The 19005-nt window shown below is 51.7% G+C and overlaps 8 protein-coding genes across 8 annotated transcripts; 2 read left to right on the top strand and 6 right to left on the bottom strand.

Moving 5' to 3' along the window:
* Positions 1 to 115: 115 nt before the first annotated feature.
* On the bottom strand, positions 116 to 1125 carry CC1G_07880 (hypothetical protein; the record flags this gene model as incomplete). The annotated part of the gene is made up of 5 exons (XM_001839113.1): positions 116 to 274; positions 439 to 493; positions 662 to 861; positions 958 to 964; positions 1034 to 1125. 5 exons carry the CDS (start codon positions 1123 to 1125, stop codon positions 116 to 118), a joined length of 513 nt encoding a protein of 170 aa, XP_001839165.1.
* A 200-nt stretch (positions 1126 to 1325) lies between these two features.
* On the bottom strand, positions 1326 to 2789 carry CC1G_14720 (hypothetical protein; the record flags this gene model as incomplete). The annotated part of the gene is made up of 6 exons (XM_002911245.1): positions 1326 to 1339; positions 1416 to 1687; positions 1834 to 1854; positions 2086 to 2282; positions 2486 to 2605; positions 2718 to 2789. The coding sequence occupies 6 exons, from the start codon at positions 2787 to 2789 to the stop codon at positions 1326 to 1328; spliced, it is 696 nt and encodes a 231-aa protein (XP_002911291.1).
* Positions 2790 to 3139: 350 nt separating this feature from the next.
* Positions 3140 to 3910, bottom strand: CC1G_07879 (hypothetical protein; the record flags this gene model as incomplete). Its single annotated transcript, XM_001839112.2, has 2 exons — positions 3140 to 3273; positions 3604 to 3910. The coding sequence occupies 2 exons, from the start codon at positions 3908 to 3910 to the stop codon at positions 3140 to 3142; spliced, it is 441 nt and encodes a 146-aa protein (XP_001839164.2).
* A 539-nt stretch (positions 3911 to 4449) lies between these two features.
* CC1G_07878 (aspartate-semialdehyde dehydrogenase) lies at positions 4450 to 5923 on the top strand (the record flags this gene model as incomplete). The annotated part of the gene is made up of 3 exons (XM_001839111.2): positions 4450 to 4632; positions 4727 to 5043; positions 5100 to 5923. Exons 2-3 carry the CDS (start codon positions 4758 to 4760, stop codon positions 5921 to 5923), a joined length of 1110 nt encoding a protein of 369 aa, XP_001839163.1. The 5' UTR covers positions 4450 to 4632; positions 4727 to 4757.
* Positions 5924 to 6592: 669 nt separating this feature from the next.
* On the top strand, positions 6593 to 7755 carry CC1G_12434 (hypothetical protein; the record flags this gene model as incomplete). Its single annotated transcript, XM_001839110.1, has 2 exons — positions 6593 to 7118; positions 7568 to 7755. The coding sequence occupies 2 exons, from the start codon at positions 6593 to 6595 to the stop codon at positions 7753 to 7755; spliced, it is 714 nt and encodes a 237-aa protein (XP_001839162.1).
* A 231-nt stretch (positions 7756 to 7986) lies between these two features.
* Positions 7987 to 12824, bottom strand: CC1G_12433 (chromosome structural maintenance protein smc5; the record flags this gene model as incomplete). The annotated part of the gene is made up of 22 exons (XM_001839109.1): positions 7987 to 8235; positions 8293 to 8379; positions 8465 to 8595; positions 8672 to 8741; positions 8805 to 8882; positions 8939 to 9249; positions 9306 to 9456; positions 9509 to 9633; positions 9686 to 9758; positions 9813 to 9955; positions 10008 to 10194; positions 10250 to 10348; positions 10398 to 10541; positions 10594 to 10801; positions 10859 to 11154; positions 11215 to 11326; positions 11376 to 11521; positions 11574 to 11678; positions 11730 to 11883; positions 11936 to 12159; positions 12210 to 12375; positions 12439 to 12824. 22 exons carry the CDS (start codon positions 12822 to 12824, stop codon positions 7987 to 7989), a joined length of 3645 nt encoding a protein of 1214 aa, XP_001839161.1.
* A 301-nt stretch (positions 12825 to 13125) lies between these two features.
* Positions 13126 to 14853, bottom strand: CC1G_12432 (hypothetical protein; the record flags this gene model as incomplete). Its single annotated transcript, XM_001839108.1, has 1 exon — positions 13126 to 14853. The coding sequence occupies one exon, from the start codon at positions 14851 to 14853 to the stop codon at positions 13126 to 13128; it is 1728 nt and encodes a 575-aa protein (XP_001839160.1).
* Positions 14854 to 16960: 2107 nt separating this feature from the next.
* Positions 16961 to 18642, bottom strand: CC1G_12431 (fibronectin type III/BRCA1 domain-containing protein; the record flags this gene model as incomplete). The annotated part of the gene is made up of 5 exons (XM_001839107.2): positions 16961 to 17633; positions 17688 to 18217; positions 18266 to 18466; positions 18523 to 18536; positions 18591 to 18642. The coding sequence occupies 5 exons, from the start codon at positions 18640 to 18642 to the stop codon at positions 16994 to 16996; spliced, it is 1437 nt and encodes a 478-aa protein (XP_001839159.1). The 3' UTR covers positions 16961 to 16993.
* Positions 18643 to 19005: the final 363 nt, after the last annotated feature.

The following is a 19005-nucleotide window of genomic DNA, read 5'->3' as shown; positions in this document are numbered from 1 at the left end:
TCATACTCCTGCTCCGCCTCGAGCTCGAGCCCATGCTCCTACTCATTCTCTTTCTGCTCCGGCTCCTCCTCTTCGCACTCCAACGATAACCCTAAAAGCCTAACAGGAGCCAATGCTACCACCCCTGCGCTTGCGCAATCCGGTTAAGCGTCAACGACGTCAGAATCTCCGTGATAAACGTCAGACTGGACGGATGGAGCTCCAGGCGCGCGAATGCCTCGTGGGTGGGCGAGGTAATCTCCCAAATGGCGAGTGTCGTTCGACCGTCCACGCACTGTTTAGAGGAGGCGAAGAGAGAGGAGGCAGAACGATTTCCAGAGAGGGAGGCGTGAACAGCAAAAGCAAAAACAAAAGAGGCAAAGATCAGTCAATAAAGATGTTCTTTTGGAGCGTAGATAATAGGAGGAGAAATGATAATTTTTGGAACGAGCGACTTACTTCCATCCGATGTGAATTGACGATCTTCCACTTGTAGTCTTTCCCATTTTGTGCTCTGAAATATCGCGATCTGGCGTGAGGAAGATCGCCATCCGTGGTGTCAGAAAGTGATTCCGCGGATGAATTCGCGAGTATGTAGTGGAGAGGGGAAAATTGATATACGAATTAAATGGCAAATCAGTAACCCATCCCTGATTCAAACAAAGAAAAAGACCCAACATACGTGCTATTCTCCTTCTTCCCCGGCCGCAAGAAAAAGTTCATGGAGATGTGAATGGTTCCATTGCCATAGACCACATATCCCGGATGGTCGTCTGCACCCAAGTACAGAAACGAGTTGGCGGGGCCCATGATCGTCTCATGCTGTTCCGTCCAGGGGGCCTCGCGCGTTATCCGGACGATTTTGTTGGGATCTTGGCTGACCTATCCGACGTTGGGCGTCGTCGTCGAATGAGCACCAACGACCATACCCATGGGTCAATATAAAAACTCGATGGGTCCGTAGAAAACCCGACGTACGATTGCACTTGAAAAGAAAATAAAGGATTGGGGGATTAGGATGTGGTTGGATTAATAGGAGGGAGGGTGTACGCACATAGTGAACGCCTCCAACCCGTTATCGTCTCTATACGCGTGCCGCATAGGCTCATCGCCGTACTGCCATAGAGTATATGTCGTCGCCGGCATCGTCGTCAACAACCAAGCCTCTTCCGTAATGAAAACAAATGGGCAGCCGATATAAAAATCAATGTAATCTATCTCTCGTCGAGATGGGGTTGTGAGGATGGACACGGGGGACGACGATAGATTAAGGAAAGAAGGAAGGAAGGAGTTGGTTGGTCAGAGCATCTCCAAGTGCTGGGGATTTTTACTGGGCGAGTTAAAAGTTAAGGGGAGGGGGCTGTTGGCAAGCGGCGTCAGGCCCCGTATGGAAAGTGCTCGGTACAGCCACCGAGTTCGCCACGTGGCTTACATACTGGCATGATCACATCTCTCACTCCAAATATGGACCCTTTCCTCCCACGTGGCTTGGTAGGGCGTTCCGGTGATCTGGGAATTGGCGTGGAATCGCAAATTTCGGAATCGGGTAAGGGGGATCTCGAAACTTTTTTTTAATCTGTAGACTTGGGATTCGGAATCGATACCGTCGTGGATAATTGAATTGATTGTTTTTGAGTGAACTTGCGAGTTGGAACGCCCATCAACCGGTGTTACTACCATGGCCCCCCCAAAGGAAACGGGTCCAGCGCTACGGCGCCGCGTCTTTTAGTGAGTACCAAAACCTTAGATTCCGGGAGACGTCTTATGAGATGAGATTTGCTGTTGACGAGTGACTTCGAATTCAGTCGCGCCCACGGGGTCGTCGCCGTCGTCGTCGAGAGACCCACCACTTACCAAAACGTACGTACGTACATCCTGAGAACGAGGAAATCAGAACAAGGGATTTTAGAGTTTTATGACGGTGGGTGGATATCGACAACTTCTGATCCGTAATGTGAACGAAGAAGGGGAGGCGACGATGCGTAAGTTATGAAGTGGAACTTTCAGGGTAGAGAGGGGAGGCGAAAGTTCAAAGAAGCACATACATAACCTTCGATTTTTCTTTGTACTCTAGGGTCCGTAATTTCGAAATCATCATCGGCGCACATTTGATGAGCGATGAGATTTGAAACTTGGGGGGGTACCGTTCGATGAGTACTATTCGATTGAAACTTGCGCAAGTTTCCCTTTCCCTTGGACTCGGGGGCCTGGGCTTGGATGGGCTCGCTATTGTCCTTGACACTTGACCTTACTTGACCTGACCATGACGTCCCCGTCCTTGTCCTGCACATATTTCTTACATCCTGAGGCTGCTTCCGAGTCAGACTCCGCTCCGAACCGCTTGCGATCGATGGAATCCGGATAACACAGCCAAGTCAATTACACAGTGACCCTGGCTTCTTCCGAGGACCAAGTTGAACACGGTTGACATAAAACGGTGTGTACTATATACATGGTGTAATTTCGAATCGATTATCACTTTTGTGCCAGTCCCCTTCCGACGAACTTGGGCTTGGAACTTGCTTGGGCTTGGAGTAATCCAAGTCTTGTCCTGCCCAACAGCTCTCAGACTCCGCCTCCGTTCCGAACCCTTTGCAAAGTATATTAATCGATGGAGTTGAATGAGCTGTGACGCGACGTCAGATCCAGTCTTGGATTCATATCATCATAAACGCGCATAACATGTTCAGAAATGGCTGTACGCGCCAGCCGCACATCCCGAGATACTCAGAACAAACGAGGCCGCGGGCCAGGAATGGCATTCGGGCGCGTAACATCTCGAATCGATTATCGGGTTGCATTGGTCTCATTTTCGGACTCCTTGAAAGTTGGGCGTCGACCGTAGGCTCGGGCTTTCTTGGGTCAGTCTTGTCCTGCCCTGTTTCCAAGTTCCAAGCAAGACTATACTCCACTCCGAACCATTCCATTCGCACCTGCAACTTGTTATCGATTGATGAATTCCATCACGGACACGACGCGATACCACCAAGACCAAAGCAAGTATGTTGTACTCCAAAAGTACGAGACCACAAGTGGACCAGTGACAATGACATAGTGGACCTTGAATGACAATGACATAGCGGACCATTGACATTGACATGAACCTCGACCCGGCGACAACCTGGCGACTCATACAAGTAGAACTCCCAGGGCCAAACCGCTACCTGTCTTCCAAGTCCCGACCCTGGTCTACAATCGGCGCCGTGCCCGCGTTTGGTAGGCGAGGATAAAGACATTGTCGCAAGGGAATCTTCATCTTTCCTTCCTCGACTAGCCTAGGGAAATTATCCCTCGCTGTTAGCCATTCAAAGTTCAGCATGCGACTATGATAAGTAGGCAGAATGGAGGATTCCTGACGGCGACTTACGACTCCGAGTATGGCTGGGGGTATAAAGATACAGGGGTTATACATAGTGATGTTCGCTTGGGACTAGTCATACACTGTTCAGGAGAGAGAGGTGTCGGTAAGTTGAGCGCTTTTGGGCTCCAAATACCAGAAGATAGAAGAATGCGGACGCACCATGCACGATTCCTACAATCCAAGCACCCAATGACAAGCAAGAGCAAAATTCCAAACGTCAGCCCAACCCAAAAAAAGCATCCACCGCCATCCAAAAAACGCACCATAAAAAAGCGTCCAAACCAACACAAAAGTAAACGCATTATCCTGTCCCGGATTAACCAACTCCGCCCAGCCTCCATGCACATACTTGCCCACCCTCCCTTTACAATTAACCACCCCCACACACAGCGAGGTGAGCACCGTCGAGGCGAGGAAGAGAGCAAAGCCGTGGAGGTTTTCGAGTCCTAGGATACCGGCGGCTGCGCCGGCGAAGCAGGCGGAGAGGAATTTGACGTTGAGGAGGGCGCTGTTGGCGTGGACGTTGGGTGGGTAGATGAGTTGGGCGGAGGCTTCGGATGTTGTGGACATCGTGGTGGTTGGTTGGTGGTTGGGAGAGGTTGGGCAGCGTTCAAGTTGGACACGTCGAGTTCACACGTGATGTATTCAGTGGCATGCCCGGCATCGCCGACGAGGCATAACTTCAAACTATTCACCTTGACGAGTTTCCGCCATGTCGAGGATACAATACCCTTGCTCTAATGCTTCATTTCATTATTCATGATTGGCACCGGTAGAGTCACTGCAAAGCGTTGGGGTACGAAAAGCCGAAACGAAGCCGATATCCCGACGAAGGGTAGTCCACTAGGGGCGCCTTGGCTCTAGCGTACCTTGGTCCTAAACCATGTTCAGGTGGGCACTAATGCATAAAAAATGGACACCAATTCTTCGTTTCAAAGAGCCTGATGATGACTGACATTATTCTCTCCGCCACAGCTAAAAAGCTGACTGAGAAAGCCATGAAGGGTTAGGACAAGGCGGCGGCTCAAATATGACTCGAGCCAGCAAGGAGTATAAAAACTCGGAGGAGTCATCCAAAACGCAGAACCCCTGTCCTGTCGCTGAACATCCTCCGCCACCGTTCCATCGATTGAAAAAACAAGGCCTGGCCCATTACCCATTGGCTCCCGGTCGTTCTTGTCTCTCGAACGCCCCAAGTCACGTGTGGCCCCAATCTTCAATCGTCCATCTCCTAGAAATAAAAGATCACCAATCAAAAAGCGAAGAAATCAAGGAAAAGAAAAAAAAGGAAGGTCTGTCTTGTCTCTATCTACGACATCCAATTATGTCTTCTTCGTCCTCCTCCAAACGACCTTCGAGCTCAAATAGCACCGGCTCGCCTTCCAGACCGCTAGTAGTGAAGAACCCACGAACGACGATGGAGGATACAAGAAGAATCAATGTCGGTATTTTGGGTGCGACGGGGACCGTCGGGCAGCGGTTCATCACGCTGCTCTCGACGCACCCCTGGTTCGTCATCCACAAACTCGGCGCCTCGCCACGATCTGCAGGCAAGCTCTACCCCAAAGCCGCAAACTGGAAACAAGTCACCCCGATCCCATCCGCCGTCCGCGAGATGGTCGTGCACGAGTGCAAACCCGAGCACTTTGCTGATTGCGCTATCATCTTTTCTGGACTCGACTCTGACGTTGCCGGTGATATCGGTGAGAGTTATTTGGGGCTACACTATGTGCACACGACCACTGATCTTGTGTTGTAGAGAATGCGTTTAGGAAAGCTGAGCTAGCTGTATTCTCCAACGCGAAAAACTATCGCAGGGATCCCAACGTGCCGCTGATCGTGCCCCTCGTGAACCCGTCCCACCTGTCCATCATCGCCCAACAACAAGCCCTCCACTCCCCGCCTCTCTCCAAAGGCTTCATCGTCACCAACGCCAACTGCTCAACAACCGGCATCGTCATCCCCCTCGCCGCGCTCGAAAAAGCCTTTGGCCCACTCGAGCAAGTCATCGCGACGACGATGCAGGCCATCTCAGGCGGCGGCTACCCCGGCGTGCCCTCCCTCGACATCCTCGACAACATCGTCCCCTTCATCAGCGGCGAGGAGGAGAAGATCGAGTGGGAGACGCTCAAGATCCTCGGCGGGCTCACCGAGGACGACCAGGGCCGCAAGCAGTTCGACATGCACGCCCGCTCGCCCCTCCGCGTCTCCGCGTCGTGCAACCGCGTACCGGTCATCGACGGACACACCGCGTGCGTGTCGGTCAGGTTCGCGAGGAGGCCCCCGCCGAGCCCGCAGCAGGTGCGCGAGGCGCTCGGGGCGTACACGGCGGATGCGCTGACGCTCGGTGCACCGTCTGCCCCTGTGCATACGATCAGTGTGCATGAAGAGCCGGATCGTCCGCAGCCGAGGTTGGATCGGTATTTCCAGGAAGGAGCGGGTGTGTCTGTGGGACGGGTCAGACAATGCCAGGTCCTCGACATCAAATTCGTCGTCCTCGCCAACAACGTCTCCATCGGCGCTGCCACCTCGAGCATCATCAACGCTGAACTGGCCGTCCTTCGCGGCGTCGTCCAGGGTTAGTAGAGAATCTGTTTGTGGATCTATGAGAAGAACAAGAATGTATGATTATTTTCAGTGTTGTATCTGTAGATAGATGAATCTTTTTTGGATGGAATCTTATCAGTAAATTACTGAGACGAGATCAAGCCATCAATAATTATCCTCTTGAGACGCGACCACCATGACCACTGCAGCACCAAAACCTAGCGCGACGAGTTCAATTCCGGCAGACGAAAAGGCGGCTCTTGAAGCATCCATCTTCCAACGCCTCCATCCTCGTTCATACCTCGAACGCTTCCTCGCAGAAGGATCAAGACCAGACAGTGGAACTTTTACCAAATGGCGAGACGTTTCTGCAGATCGGATCGGGTGAGCATTTTTTCGTCCCCATATCTTGTGGATTGTTTCTCGCTGGTGCAATCAACGTTTTGAAAGTTCCAGCTAACACCTTAAACCATTGGACCTTGCTCAATATCAACAGCCGACGGCTCAGCACTCGTCAGATTTGGCAACACCACCGTCGTATGCGGCGTCAAAGCAGAGATTGCAGAACCTGAATTGGACGCTGGGTCGAAAGGGTTCTTGGGTGCGCCTTGTTCTTTCGTTTTATGTCGTCTTCTGTTTCTGATCGTGTTGTGTTTTCTCTCCTGGATGATCCTGCCTGTCGTGAACGAAACGCCTCGCTTTCTCATGGACGAAACACCCTCTCTTTCTCATGGACACAACCCTCTCAATCTCACTTCCACTTTCCCTCATCGGCCATCCCTCACATACTCGATACATCACCCCCAAACCCGAAAAACAGTACCAAACCTCGACCTCCCCGCTCTCTGCTCGCCCAAATTCAAGCCCGGCCCACCGACAGACGAAAGCCAGGTTCTCTCAGATAGGCTGAACGAGGCTCTTGTCACGTACGTCTGTCTCCCATCCTATATACACCTGGCTTATGGTTTGCATATCTGCCCTGGCCTTTCCTTGCCAACCCAACGGACCACGACGTTCTTCTTCCCAACCACCCCACCAAACCAAACACCCAATCCCGCCCTCCAAAATACCCTAAAACACAACAACAGCGCCAACACCCTCCCCCTCGAATCCCTCTGCATCCAGCCCAACAAATCAGTCTGGACAATCTACCTAGACGCCATCTGCATAAACTACGACGGCAACGCATTCGACGCTGCTCTGATGGCTATGGTGTTGGCTTTAAAGAATGGTATGTTTGTACATTTCCATCCATCCACCGTTTTCCGTCCATCCACCCTTCTTTCTACTCTCTCTCTCTCTCTCCTGCATCGTGCTAGCGATCAACATCTGAACCACACACCACACCACGCTAACCACGACCACCACCCTCCCTCCTCCCCACAGCCCGCATACCAAAAGCACGCTACGACGAAACAACAGGCCAAACCCTCTGTTCACGCAAAGAACGCGTACCGCTAGACATCAAACACTTACCTTTTGCCATGTCGTTTGGGATATTCGATGCGTGAGTTGTCCTCCGCCTTGGCTCCTTAGGGCTCTCCTTCGTTGCGCACCCTCTTCTTTGCTCACACACTCGTCTTTCTCCTTGCACAACGGCCGATCTTCCGCACGAATTGACGGCATCGATATCATCCAACATCGGGTCCGACGCACACTCCAGAACCCACATCCTCGCAGACCCAACATCCTTCGAAGAACCCCTCCTCAACGACACACTCACCATCATCATGGATGACAAAGCAGAATTCATCTCCGTCTCCCACCTCGGCGTCGGATCCACAAAACACGAAGACGCCTTGTCCTACTGTATGGAACAAGCAAAGGAACGACATGCTGCCGTGTTCAAAACCATTTACTCTTCTTGAAAAAGCAATGCATGTTTTTTTTTTTTTCTAACATTCAGCGAGGTTTTTTGTGTTACAATATGTGCGATGCGATTAGAAAGCCAGAAAGGTACGGAAAATAGAGAAGTGCGCGTAACGTACTATGCGAATAAGCGTGGATGGGTAAGGTACAAAACAGAACAGCAAGTGAACGTACAAGAGAAGCCTACTGCACGAAAAAAACCACTCGTCGATGTCGAGAACCAATTCCAGTTAAATGGCACCCCGACCACCCTGGTTCCGCTTCTGCACATACCCCTCGATCATATTCATCATACTACCCACTCCCCTCTCCTCCGGCAACCACTCTCCGTTATTCACGCACAGAATCTTCATCCTCTCATGATACTTGAGATCCGTCAACAGCTTCGGCGTGATCAAAAAGTACTGGGCGCTGTCTTCTTTGCAGGTCACGTCCACCATCGAGTTGTGCACAACCCGTTCCGCCCGCTGATCCATACCCTGCACAAGTTGCCGTTAGTCGAGCTATATAGGCAACGGAAGGAGTGTGATGCGAACCTGATTGATCTCGTCCACCAATGAGAACGGAGCGCGAGCCTCCTCCGTCAAACTCATGAGATACAAAATCGTAGTCAACGACCGCTCCTACAAAGGAAAGAGACGAAATCAGTTTTCTGTTCGGACAGGGGAGAAGACCACCCAGGGAGAGAGAACAAATCGCGATACGTACCCCACCAGATTGACGATGGCTAGTGAGAAGCTGCAGCTTCTCTGTGTCTCGGAACTTGACATAAATCTCAATAGCCCACTTGTCATAATCCTCTTCTTCCCTGATTCGGATTTCACCAGCACAGCCAATCCCTGCGAAGAAGCAAGAAGGAAGATTTTAATAATCAAACATCGGTTCCCTAACGAAAGAGTAGTAGATTCGGCTTACGATCGAAAGCGGCGGAGAACCGTTCTCCAATGCTAGCAACCAGTTTCTCAAGAGCCGGTTGCCATTTGTCCTGTGGGGTTTCGTTCGATCAGTTTTCTGACGAGTGATATACATAACCGTGACAAGAGCTTACCCTAGTCGCTTTGATCCTTCTCGCACTCGACTCAATCTGTGTATTGAGTTGGTCGATGGTCTCCTTGAGTTGCTCAATCTGGGTAGACCGTGAGCAAGCAGGTTAGCGTGGGCAGCACACAAGCGAACACGTACACTCCTCTCGCGTTGTTCATACTCTTCCAAGACTCCGGGGTTAGTCGCCATGATCATAGAGAGAGATGCGTTCAGTGTAGCAAGTTCGTCCTCCAGCTCAGTCACTGTTCGTAGGTCCACGCCATCTGGTTCAGGGATGGGCATCCCGCTCGCCTTGGCCTTCTTAACCTTGCGTTCATAGTCAGCGATAGCCTCTTCGGTTTTTTTGAATATCTCTCGTGCTTCCTCAGAGGCTTCACTGATCGTCTTGTGGAGTTCACCGTTGACGAAATTCCTCACCTCCGCCTTGAGCGCAGTGAATTCGGCATGGACTACAAATACCAGTCATTAGCCAAAATAGACTGCAGACACAAACCCAGAAACTCACCTTTATTGAACTCCTGGCCCGCCTGCTGGTGTTTGGCGTCCTTCTCGTCACACAAGGCTTTCAAATGGTCCTTGTTAGCAGTGAGTTGGAGGAGCTCAAAACCCGCCTTGGAACACTCTATTTGCTTGAGCATCATCTTGTGGCTCAAAGCCTGGAGTAAGAGTTAGACCACCATGACACGCTCCAAACTGGAGTAAACACACTAGGATGTCCTTGGCCAACTTGACTCGCTTCTCTGAGACCTTGACGAGCAAGGCCTTGAGAGTCTTTCGTTTCTCGTCGACTGGCGGCGCATTACGTAGTTTGGTGAGATTCTCCTTCAATCTGGCTTGGGGAGAGTCAGGCAAAAATGATGTGGAAAATGGCACATATAATCATACTCAAGCGGGCCTCAACGCGGAGCCTGTCGTCTTCCCACTTTTTCATTCGAGCGATTTTCCTGTCCAGTGTGGCCTACGGGAAAACGATGACCATGATTCACACAAAACTCGAAACGAAGCAACTCACCACGCGTTGTTTCATGGGCTCGAGCTCGGCCGAGAGCTGCTTAAGTGTAGGATCGTTCACGTTGATTTGCTTGACAAGTTCTTCAATCTCCACTTCAAATTGCCTTATCTGCGCCTGGTACCGCTCCTCAACGGCGGGATCGACTTGAAAGGCATGAGTTCTAGCAGCTGTCGCCGATGGTACAGCGAGACGCACCTGCAGGGGTACCAAACCTATGGGGCTTGTGAGAGATCTCCCTGGTAAGATTGCTGATAGCCCTGCGACCATATCTTGAACGCGTAACCGTGTTCATCACATAGCCGTTGATAAAGCTTCCACCTCCACCGTGACCAACGTAGTCCATGGCGCGGTTGACGTCGACGTTCGGGTTCCGCGAAATAGCCTGGCCACGTCTGAGATGAATATTTCGGGAGCGTGCCAGGTCGGCCTGAACGTACCGTTCGATGAAGGTTCAATTCAAGAGTGAGAAAGTCTTGCATGCCCTGGGGGAATCGAAGGAAATCGATAGCGTATCCTTCAAACCCAAGCTCGGCCAACTAGGGAAAAGGTTGAGTGGAAGACCTTGGCAATGAGACCCATGCTTACCTGTTCAGGGGTCATCGGAGGACGCGCCACCCCTCCAGTTCGCCACCAAGTAGGGACTCTTATCCTCCTGCCATCCTTCGTAGCACTGTCGTTAATGTGCTTGTTCAGAGTGTGAAGATCCTCTCTGCATTGAGTGACGAATGTCTGTGACATTCTGATCAGACACGGTCAATAAACATCAGAACGGGGAACAAACCTTCAGTTGATTGCCGCTGAAGCACGCCTCGATATGAGCGGCAAAGGACATATCCTTGACTGAGCAAGACAGCATTGGGGGCTCAAACACCTCCATCTTGAACAAATTCCTGTTTTGCCTCAGCCAAAGGACAGCTTCGTAGACATCCGAGTCCCATTGCCTCAAGTTTTCGAACTTGGCCTGTTCTGGTTGGGCCAATGCAGCAATTCTAAAAACAAAAGGAAGCATTCAGTTTCGATGACAGGTCAAGGGTGAACATACGTACGATTTCTGCACATTCGTGATGTTTCCACCAAGATGCACCTTCTGTTTAATGAGTCCATGCGTTTCCTCGTTGAGCCGGTCGAACTCCAGCTTCTTGTTCATCATGAGAGTATGTGTCTCTTTTCTTTCCGCCATGACCTCCCTGGCGTCGCAATCAATGTCCTCAGGCTTCGGTTGGGCAAGCTCTGCTTCGATCTCGGCAATATTGCTTTCTAGCTTGGAGATCTCTGACTGCCGTCGTCTCTCCTCTTTCTTCAGGCCATCCAACTCGTTCGTGAGTTTCTCAGACTCGCGCTCCTGTCAAGAAAGGGATCAGCCGTTGACCCAAGATGACGTCGAGCGAAGAGCAGCACTGACGAGGCTGTCGCAATCACCCTTGCGTTTCTTCATCTCGTCGTGAGTCGCAACGAGAGCCTTCTTCAGTTTTTCCCTCTTCTTTCCCGCCTCTTTAACTTCGACTTCCAACTCTCTGCAAAGTGGATTAGTGACAAGGTCAATCGTTCGACACGGGGACATACGCGAGTTTTTCATGAGCAGGGGCATTCTTGTTCTTCAAGCGCACGACTCTGGCGTGTAGCTTTCTTTGTTTACGTTTAAGAACGAGATATTCCTTCCGCATTTCCCGATATTTGGCAGGTGGGATAAGTACGTTGAGAATCTCAATCTAAGGAGCGGCGTTGTGAGTCCAAATCCTGGATTCGTGAAATCGAACCAACCTCTTTCTCAATCCTCTTTCTCTCCTTGAAACGTTCAACATCCCTGGCAATACCATCGTTACGCTGGCGCATCTGCTCGCATTTTGCCTCGTCTTCTTTGAGTTTCTAGGTACGGTCGCGTAAGTAGACGAAATAACCATGAACAGCGGACCTTACCTGTCTCAGCTTCTTCTCGACGGCACCCTCTTCCTTCAGGGCCTCGAACCAGTTGGTGAGGTTGGGGTCTCCAGCAGCCTTTTGAGTCTCGACCAACAGTTGCTGAGGTGTCATTGCAGCGAATGAAGACACCTTGTCCTGAGGCAAGAAAGAGCTACACACGGCGTTGTTAGCTTAGGAAAAGGGTACAGAGCCAGCGCACATACCAAAGGTTTTCCACCTGGACATTCAACTCTGCCATCTTCTCATTAATCTCCCTCCCAGTTGCGGGTTCGCCGTTCAGAGTGAATGAGGACTTTTTGTCCTTGGCCGATAGGGTGCGACGGATCACAAGGTTCCTCTTGTTCTTGCCCTTCAACTCAATCTCGATATGACCGCTCTCGGTGCCGTTTTTAACAAAGGCGTTAATCTCAGTTGCGCGTCCAAGGATCTAGGCACGCCTTTAGAAGCTAGCGCAAAAGCGAAAGGAATGAATCTGACCTTGGGCGGGAAGTTCAAACCAAGAGCAATCGCACAGGCGATACTGCTCTTACCCGTACCGTTGGGTCCAATGATCATGTTCAGGAAAGCGCCAGGCCTGAACTCGACAAAGTCATAGGTAACAAAGTTTTTCAACTGAATCCTGACAATAGAACCAGGAATAAAGCTATTTGGAAGCGTTCAGAGTCAATGTATTGCGCATATACTCAGGGATCGTCAAGCAGCTTACCCGTCGACATCGCGAGGCAGAGTTTTGACTTTAACGCGAGGAGGAGCACTTTCGTCGCGCTCGCCGGATGGGCCAGGGCTCGAGGTCGACCTGGAATCGCCAGCATCGTTCACCCTTTGGCGCTTGTTGCCACGAGGGGTACCCTCCTCGTCCTCGTCGTCCGAATGCTGAGAATTCGCGCGTTGCTCTTCAGCCTGGCGCCGCTGCTCTTGTGTGGGCTCATCGCCGTACATATCATCATCGTCCTGTTCTTCAGTCGTCGCGCGTTGCTTCTGCTTTTCTTGCTTGACTCGCACTCCGTTCGATCGGGTCTGGCGGGTTTGGCGGTTGGACCCGCCCTCGCCTTCAGAGGCGTCAGAGTCAGATTCTACAACTCGACGAGGCATTGGTGTCGAGGAAAACGATGGGGTCGCTCGTCGTCGTCGACGATTGGGGGGTTCGGGAAAAGAAAGCTAAAATGGCGCGTCTGTCGCGACTGGGGGCGCGCACGTGGCTGCATCAATTTGGTGTTTAGGGCAGGCGTTTTCGTTCGTCGGTGCCGACGCGTTCAATTCTCATCTTTCCTAACTGCTTGTTTTGGGGATACAACTTCAAGAAACAAGAATACATTAAGGTACATTGAAGATAATTAGATGCATTATTGGGTATAAGATTGTCGCTTCTGAATCATAGTTGGGTTGTGTTGCGTTATGTAAAAAGCACACATGGAACCACCGTCTTGAAAGCATTCACCACCTCCCGAGGAAAACCAGGGCATTGGGAGATATGCAACGTTTCCAAAGAACTTCCACACTGGGCCCTGGACAGAAGGACGTCTTTGAGCTCAATCACCCTCTCGTAGTCGAGGGTCAGGATCTTGGTGAAAGTGAGTTCCTTCAGTTGCGGGAACGACAGTCCTTGCTGTTGGCCCTCGCTGACTACCGAGCCTGGCGTCTGCGGAACCGCCGATGTCGATAGAGGCAAGCCCGGGTCGCTGGAGAGATAATCGTGGAGCTGCCTGACAGCATCCAACTCTGCTTCGATGGAAGTCACCGAAGGGAAGGGTTTGGAGAAGACTTCCTTGAAGACCCCTGTCGCGGTCAGTCCAAGGGTGCGCGATGAAACGGACAAGGACTCCACTTGGGTGAGTGGCCAGGGTGCGAGGGCTACCCGGGTAAGCGCTGGAGTCCACATTCTTAGGCCTTCGAATCCGGGACCGCCTTGCTCTCGGGGAATGACATAGGAGATGGAGAACGACGCCACGATGTTCGGCTGGCCGGGCACCGAATGGAAGGCAGCCCCACCCAGGTGCAGCACTCGCCGGGTCCATTGAGTCACATCCAACTGCTCGAGGGGAAGTTGCGGAGGGGAGGATTGGGGAGGGGATAGCGGCAACGAAACCCATGCCGAGTTCAGCGCAGTGCTGAGGGCCTGGACCGAGTCTTCGTCTACGTCGGTGCATCGCAGGATCAAGCTGAGGGACGCTGGGAGTTTCAGTTTCGAGATCACTGCCGCAATCCCGTGGCAAGGAGATTCCATCTCGAAGTGGTTGAGGTGGGGAAGTGAAATGGATCGCGGCGCGATGTTGGCTGTGGGAACATTCGCGGGGTCTCCACTAAAATCTGGAATCTTGATGACCAGATTGACAAGGGCTGGCGTCTTGGATAGTGCAACTTGAAGTCGATAGACGGAAGGAAGGCACTCGAGCCGAGGGTTGATCGGGGGCTGGAGAGGAATCGCAGAAACCTCAAGGTGCAGTGTCGTAAGGCTGGTAAAGTTGAACGTTCCCGGTTCTAAGGTTGGAATACAGCCAATGCATACCAACTCGGTAAGCTTTGGGGCGGATCCGCCAAGGAAATTGCTGGGAATATTGAAAGACGCAGGAATGGAAAGGCAGTGGATTGCGCTCTTGACTGTTACGGATTCCAGTCGCGGTGCGGGGGAACCAAGAGATTTGAACAGGACAGGAAGATCATCGGGATGGCAGCTGAGGAAAACACGTTGCAGGCGATCTGTTTGTTTCAAAACCTTGCGCAACTTGGACCGGGGAATCCTTGACCTTTCCCTGTGGTAATAGTCGATGCGGACGGATAGGAGGGCCTTTTGTGATCTGGAGACCATGACATCTATCCAGGGGTGGGGCGTCCTGTCGTTGAGCTGGGACCATAGCTCAGGGCACCGCAGCGCTGCGTTCCGCCAACGACGACAGACCCAGGTGACACGAGCCCATTTGGTCACGCAGCCTGTCCCCGCCGCAACAAAGAGAAAGATAACGGCCAGGATCTCGTCTGGGAGTCGTGCAATCCTGACCAAATTGTTCCTCGTACTTTGAAGGCCGCTGAGCTGAACCTGCCATTCACTAATGTGGTGGTCCAGCGCTGCGATAGCAGCCATATTCTTCTCGCTCTGAACCGCTTCCATCGATTTCGACGCCATCGTTAAGTCCCTAGACGTATGGTTATTCTCCAATCCCCAACAGTGAATTCATTCAGACTGACCTCGGTCCTTGAGCCCTTGGGCGCTAGTTTTCTGGCCTCAGGGTGGCCTCAGGAAGGGATGGTTTTCTGAACGCGTGACGTCAAGTGAGAAAGATGCCACTCAACTGTGTCGTGGGGAACTGAGCAGAATTACATAATACCATACCGGCAATGGCGTCTGCTTTGCCGAGGTCAACCGAGTTTAAGCGCTCAGCTCAACGCTCACCACCAGCTCCTCAAGTTGTCAATATCCGGTGGTGGTAAACGTTGATTATTGACGCTGTAGTGAACTCATTTCAATCGACGCATTCCTAGACGTTGAACCAGCGCTCGAGTTATTGCGGCCGCTGCAGGAAGTGTTGCTTTCGCTGTGCATGACACACAATGTCAACTTGTAGCTGCCAGGCGCACGCCGATCATACAGCCTTGCGATTCCAGTAAAATCCATAATACGAAGTCAAACAGGGCGACAAACGAATTCAAGATCCTGGTCTCTTAATTCAGAATCTAATGTTCTTCTTGTACTGCGTTCTCTTGTGATTCGAGTTGCTACTACTTGGAGCAAAAAGGTTCATAGCTACTCCCATCCGAAGTAGTTCATGGTATGTATTAGTGTTCATGGTAATCTGCAAGTGCCTCAGCCATGTTTTAGTCATCATCGTCTTCGAAATCCACAAACACAGGCTGCCCTCCAAGGGCGACCCTACGCGCTAGCACATCCTTCAGCCGCGCTGCGCCCTCCCTCCACTGCGGCAGTGGCGTCACCGCGTCGAGGATCAAGGAATTTAGACTGCACCATAAGACCATAAGACTGGGAAGGTAAAATTCTCGACGCCCTTGGATTGAGTTGGAAATATCATGGCTGGTGCTAGGTTGGTGTTCCGGGGACAGGTCTGGACCCTTTCGCGGAGAATTCAAGTGCACAACTTGGGATATGGAAGCAACAGTGGTTGAACGTTGAACGTTGAACGCGTATGCTCAAGAGAATTCGCTCCGCCAGATCGGTGCGTGGATGATCTTTGCGAAATTCCAACGGTCATCTGTGCTCATTAATTATTGAAACATCGCTGTTCCCACAGTGTACCTATGTGCCATTATTCAAACACAACTTCTGTTATTGGATATCGTTACCTATCGTTACAACTTACATATCGCTTCCACTGGCTCCTTGAAACTGTGGTGAGATTCCTGCTACTACGCTAGTAGTTGCATGGTCTTGTATAGAGCTCAGGCGTCACCGATTTTTCGGAAACACTCACGGCCCGTTATCGGCTTTCGTTCTATTTGTGACACTGGCACTGGTCCTCCCTTCCACGAATTAGAAAAGTTATTTTTTCTATAGACTGAGAGACAAAGGTAATCGTTTTATAGGCTTAATTGAGTGTCAACGAGAGTGAGAATACACATGCATCATGCACTCCATCCTTCTGATTATTGCGGACGATGGTGAGTGACGGGGATTCGTTGCAGATGGATACGGTCCTCATCCATTTAACAGTAACAGGAAGTGCCATGCGAATCCAGCCCAACGTTACGACATTGAGAGTAGCCTGAGGGATGTAGATTAAGCACAGGAGTTGGGGTTTGTCCTGGTTAACCGATTGAATACAGGTGAATCTGTATGGAAATGCGGGTAAAAGGACATAGCGCTACCCTAAACTTTCAGTAAGAGGTGTCCCGCAGTAGTAGGCTTTGCGGCGAAGCGCGCCCCTCTGGTTATATGGAGGAGAAAGAAGTCACAAAACGACCTTTCCAGAGGCAAACTCGAGCTATGAACGCCCTTCCGAGTCGGAACAATTTCCTAAATCGAGGCTCCCGGAGATTGTCCCCTCAGTGCCACCCCGGGCTCACCATCCCCTCAGTCAGGAAGTTGTTGGGCTTGTTATCCCTCGACTGCCAGGGTCCAGGTTTCTGCAGAAAGAAGCAGCAGGCTTGAAAAACGCGTACCCTGTTCCTCTGAGCAGTGATTTCAGAGAGTCTATTTTCATCGGACAAAGGAAGACTTCCGATCATGTTCAAGAGAACGATGGATAAGGTCCTTCAAGAGAAGCCCGTCAAACATGCAAAATGAAATTGGTATAACAGAAAAAAGGAAACACTTATAGCGGTATATCCACAGTATCCCCAACATCATCCTCACTCTCACTAATCGACTGAGCCCGACTCTCCTTCTCGACAGGCGGGGGCGGCGGGACGTCCATACTCGCAGGCTCAACGCTCGTCGCTCTACCCTTTCCTTTGTCCACCTTCACAGTACCTCCCTCTCCCTCTTGCCCCTCCCCTTCCTTCTCCTTCGGAAGATCAGGTGAACTCATCGGCGGAGGCGAAGGCGGGAACTTGAACGCCTTATTCATCGTCCCCGCGCGACTCTTGCGTTTCTCAGTCGTAGGCGTCCTCTCCCCACCACCATCGTCAGCCTGGAGTTTCACCTCCTCAGCTTCAGGATCCTCGTTCGATTCTTCAACGGTTGCTTCGAACTGCGGTCGACCGGAGGCGGAGGGTGTGGCGGAGAACGGTTGGTTGTTCACGAAGGAGCTGGCGCTGTTGGGTGGTGAGCGGGCGGGGGCGGGCATGGAGGCGCGGTAGGAGGCTGGCGTGCCCTTGGAGCTGCCGCCTGTTGCGGGTGGGGTGTAGGGGAGCTGGGTGTGGGACATGGATTGGGGTCGGTTGCTGCTGTATCCGGCGGAGGCTGGTGTGTTTGGCGTTGCGCCTAGATAGAATTGGGCGATGGGGACCATTCTAAAAGGTTAAATCAGCGTCACCATCATGTCAGGAGAGAGCATGTGCACTAACCGCCGCTCCGAATGGCACGCAAGAATCCAGGTAGGTTGGACGACAGGTATACTGAGCTGTAATGCCCTTTGATATTCCACACCTGGTGCTGAAGTTGTACTTCCGGTAGCCTGAGCACCAGAAGGCGTTGCAGCAGGGGTCGTGCACACGAAGTGGGTGGTATCGATTTGGATCTTGTCGCTCCATTTGGCGCCCATCTCGCGCAAGGCCATCTTCGCGTTTTCCAGCAACACTTCGTCTTGAACATTTCCAAAGCAAACGCAGATACCCGATGTATCTGTCATGGTGTGTGTTCGAACGTGCAACAGGGGTGATGGGTACGTGCCAGCCGTTGTGCGTAGGATGAGTTGGAAAGTGTATTCTTTGTCGATTTCGAGACCGGATACTTTGGTCGAGAAGTTGTTCATGGGTGACGGGATTGCTGCTAGACGCTGGTTGTTTCTGTAGATGTCTAATGAACGCAGCTTGGCTGTTGCCAGTTGAAGCGGGGGCCATTCCAGGGTGACTGAGGTTTGGGTGACGTTTCGAACCTATCCAATCCATGAGATGCGAGATAAGAGATATGATTTCAGACTCACCTTGAGTTCTGGCGTCTGTGGCGAGTCCACGCCATAGGTCTTGAGAATCTCCTCCTGGAGTTCCCAAAACTCTGCGTCTCTCCGTTTCTCTTCTGCATGGTTTTGGTGGACTGCGATGTTGACAATAGATCCGGTGGTGGCGCCTGGCGGTAGCAATATTGAAGGAAACTCAATCAAATGAGCCCTTTCTCCTAACAGAATCTACGAAATCCAATCTTGAGCTTGACGCCGTTCGAAACAGCGACGACGTCACTCACCGCCATTCCCGCATCTATGAATGGCTCTAGTTAGACCGCAGCTTCATAGATTCAGGCAGATTTCTTACCTAGCTTGCCCACTGTAAATGTGAAGCTGTCTGGAGATGGTTTTGCAGCCATTTTGAAAGAGTCGATATGGTGGTTGAATGGAAAGCTCGTCGCCGTTGGACGCGGTGCCCTGCGGAACCGCGAATGGCTACCGAAACGGGAAATTGTGCCAAGCCAGGGCAGGCGATGTGGATCATGTGATGTCGTCGCGGCAAACTTGCTTGTGCAAGTTTGGACACCAGGCCTTGCCGCAGGGTGCAAATCGTGTTCAGCGGCTCCTTGCGCTGTTCGCCTACCGACGTCCCTGTCGCCCCCTCCGTGAATTCCGCATATCCCTATATCCCCAGGATTTTGCGAAAACTGGCCCACAAATCGCCCACAAACACAACCAGAGGCGCTCGTTTGACAGACGCGGAACCATACGACGACGGCCTT

Source organism: Coprinopsis cinerea (genome assembly GCF_000182895.1).
Source record: "Coprinopsis cinerea okayama7#130 chromosome 5 map unlocalized cont3.5, whole genome shotgun sequence".
NCBI lineage: Eukaryota > Fungi > Basidiomycota > Agaricomycetes > Agaricales > Psathyrellaceae > Coprinopsis > Coprinopsis cinerea.
The sequence above is the reverse complement of the archived record's forward strand: the minus strand, read 5'-3'. Positions and strand labels throughout refer to the sequence as shown.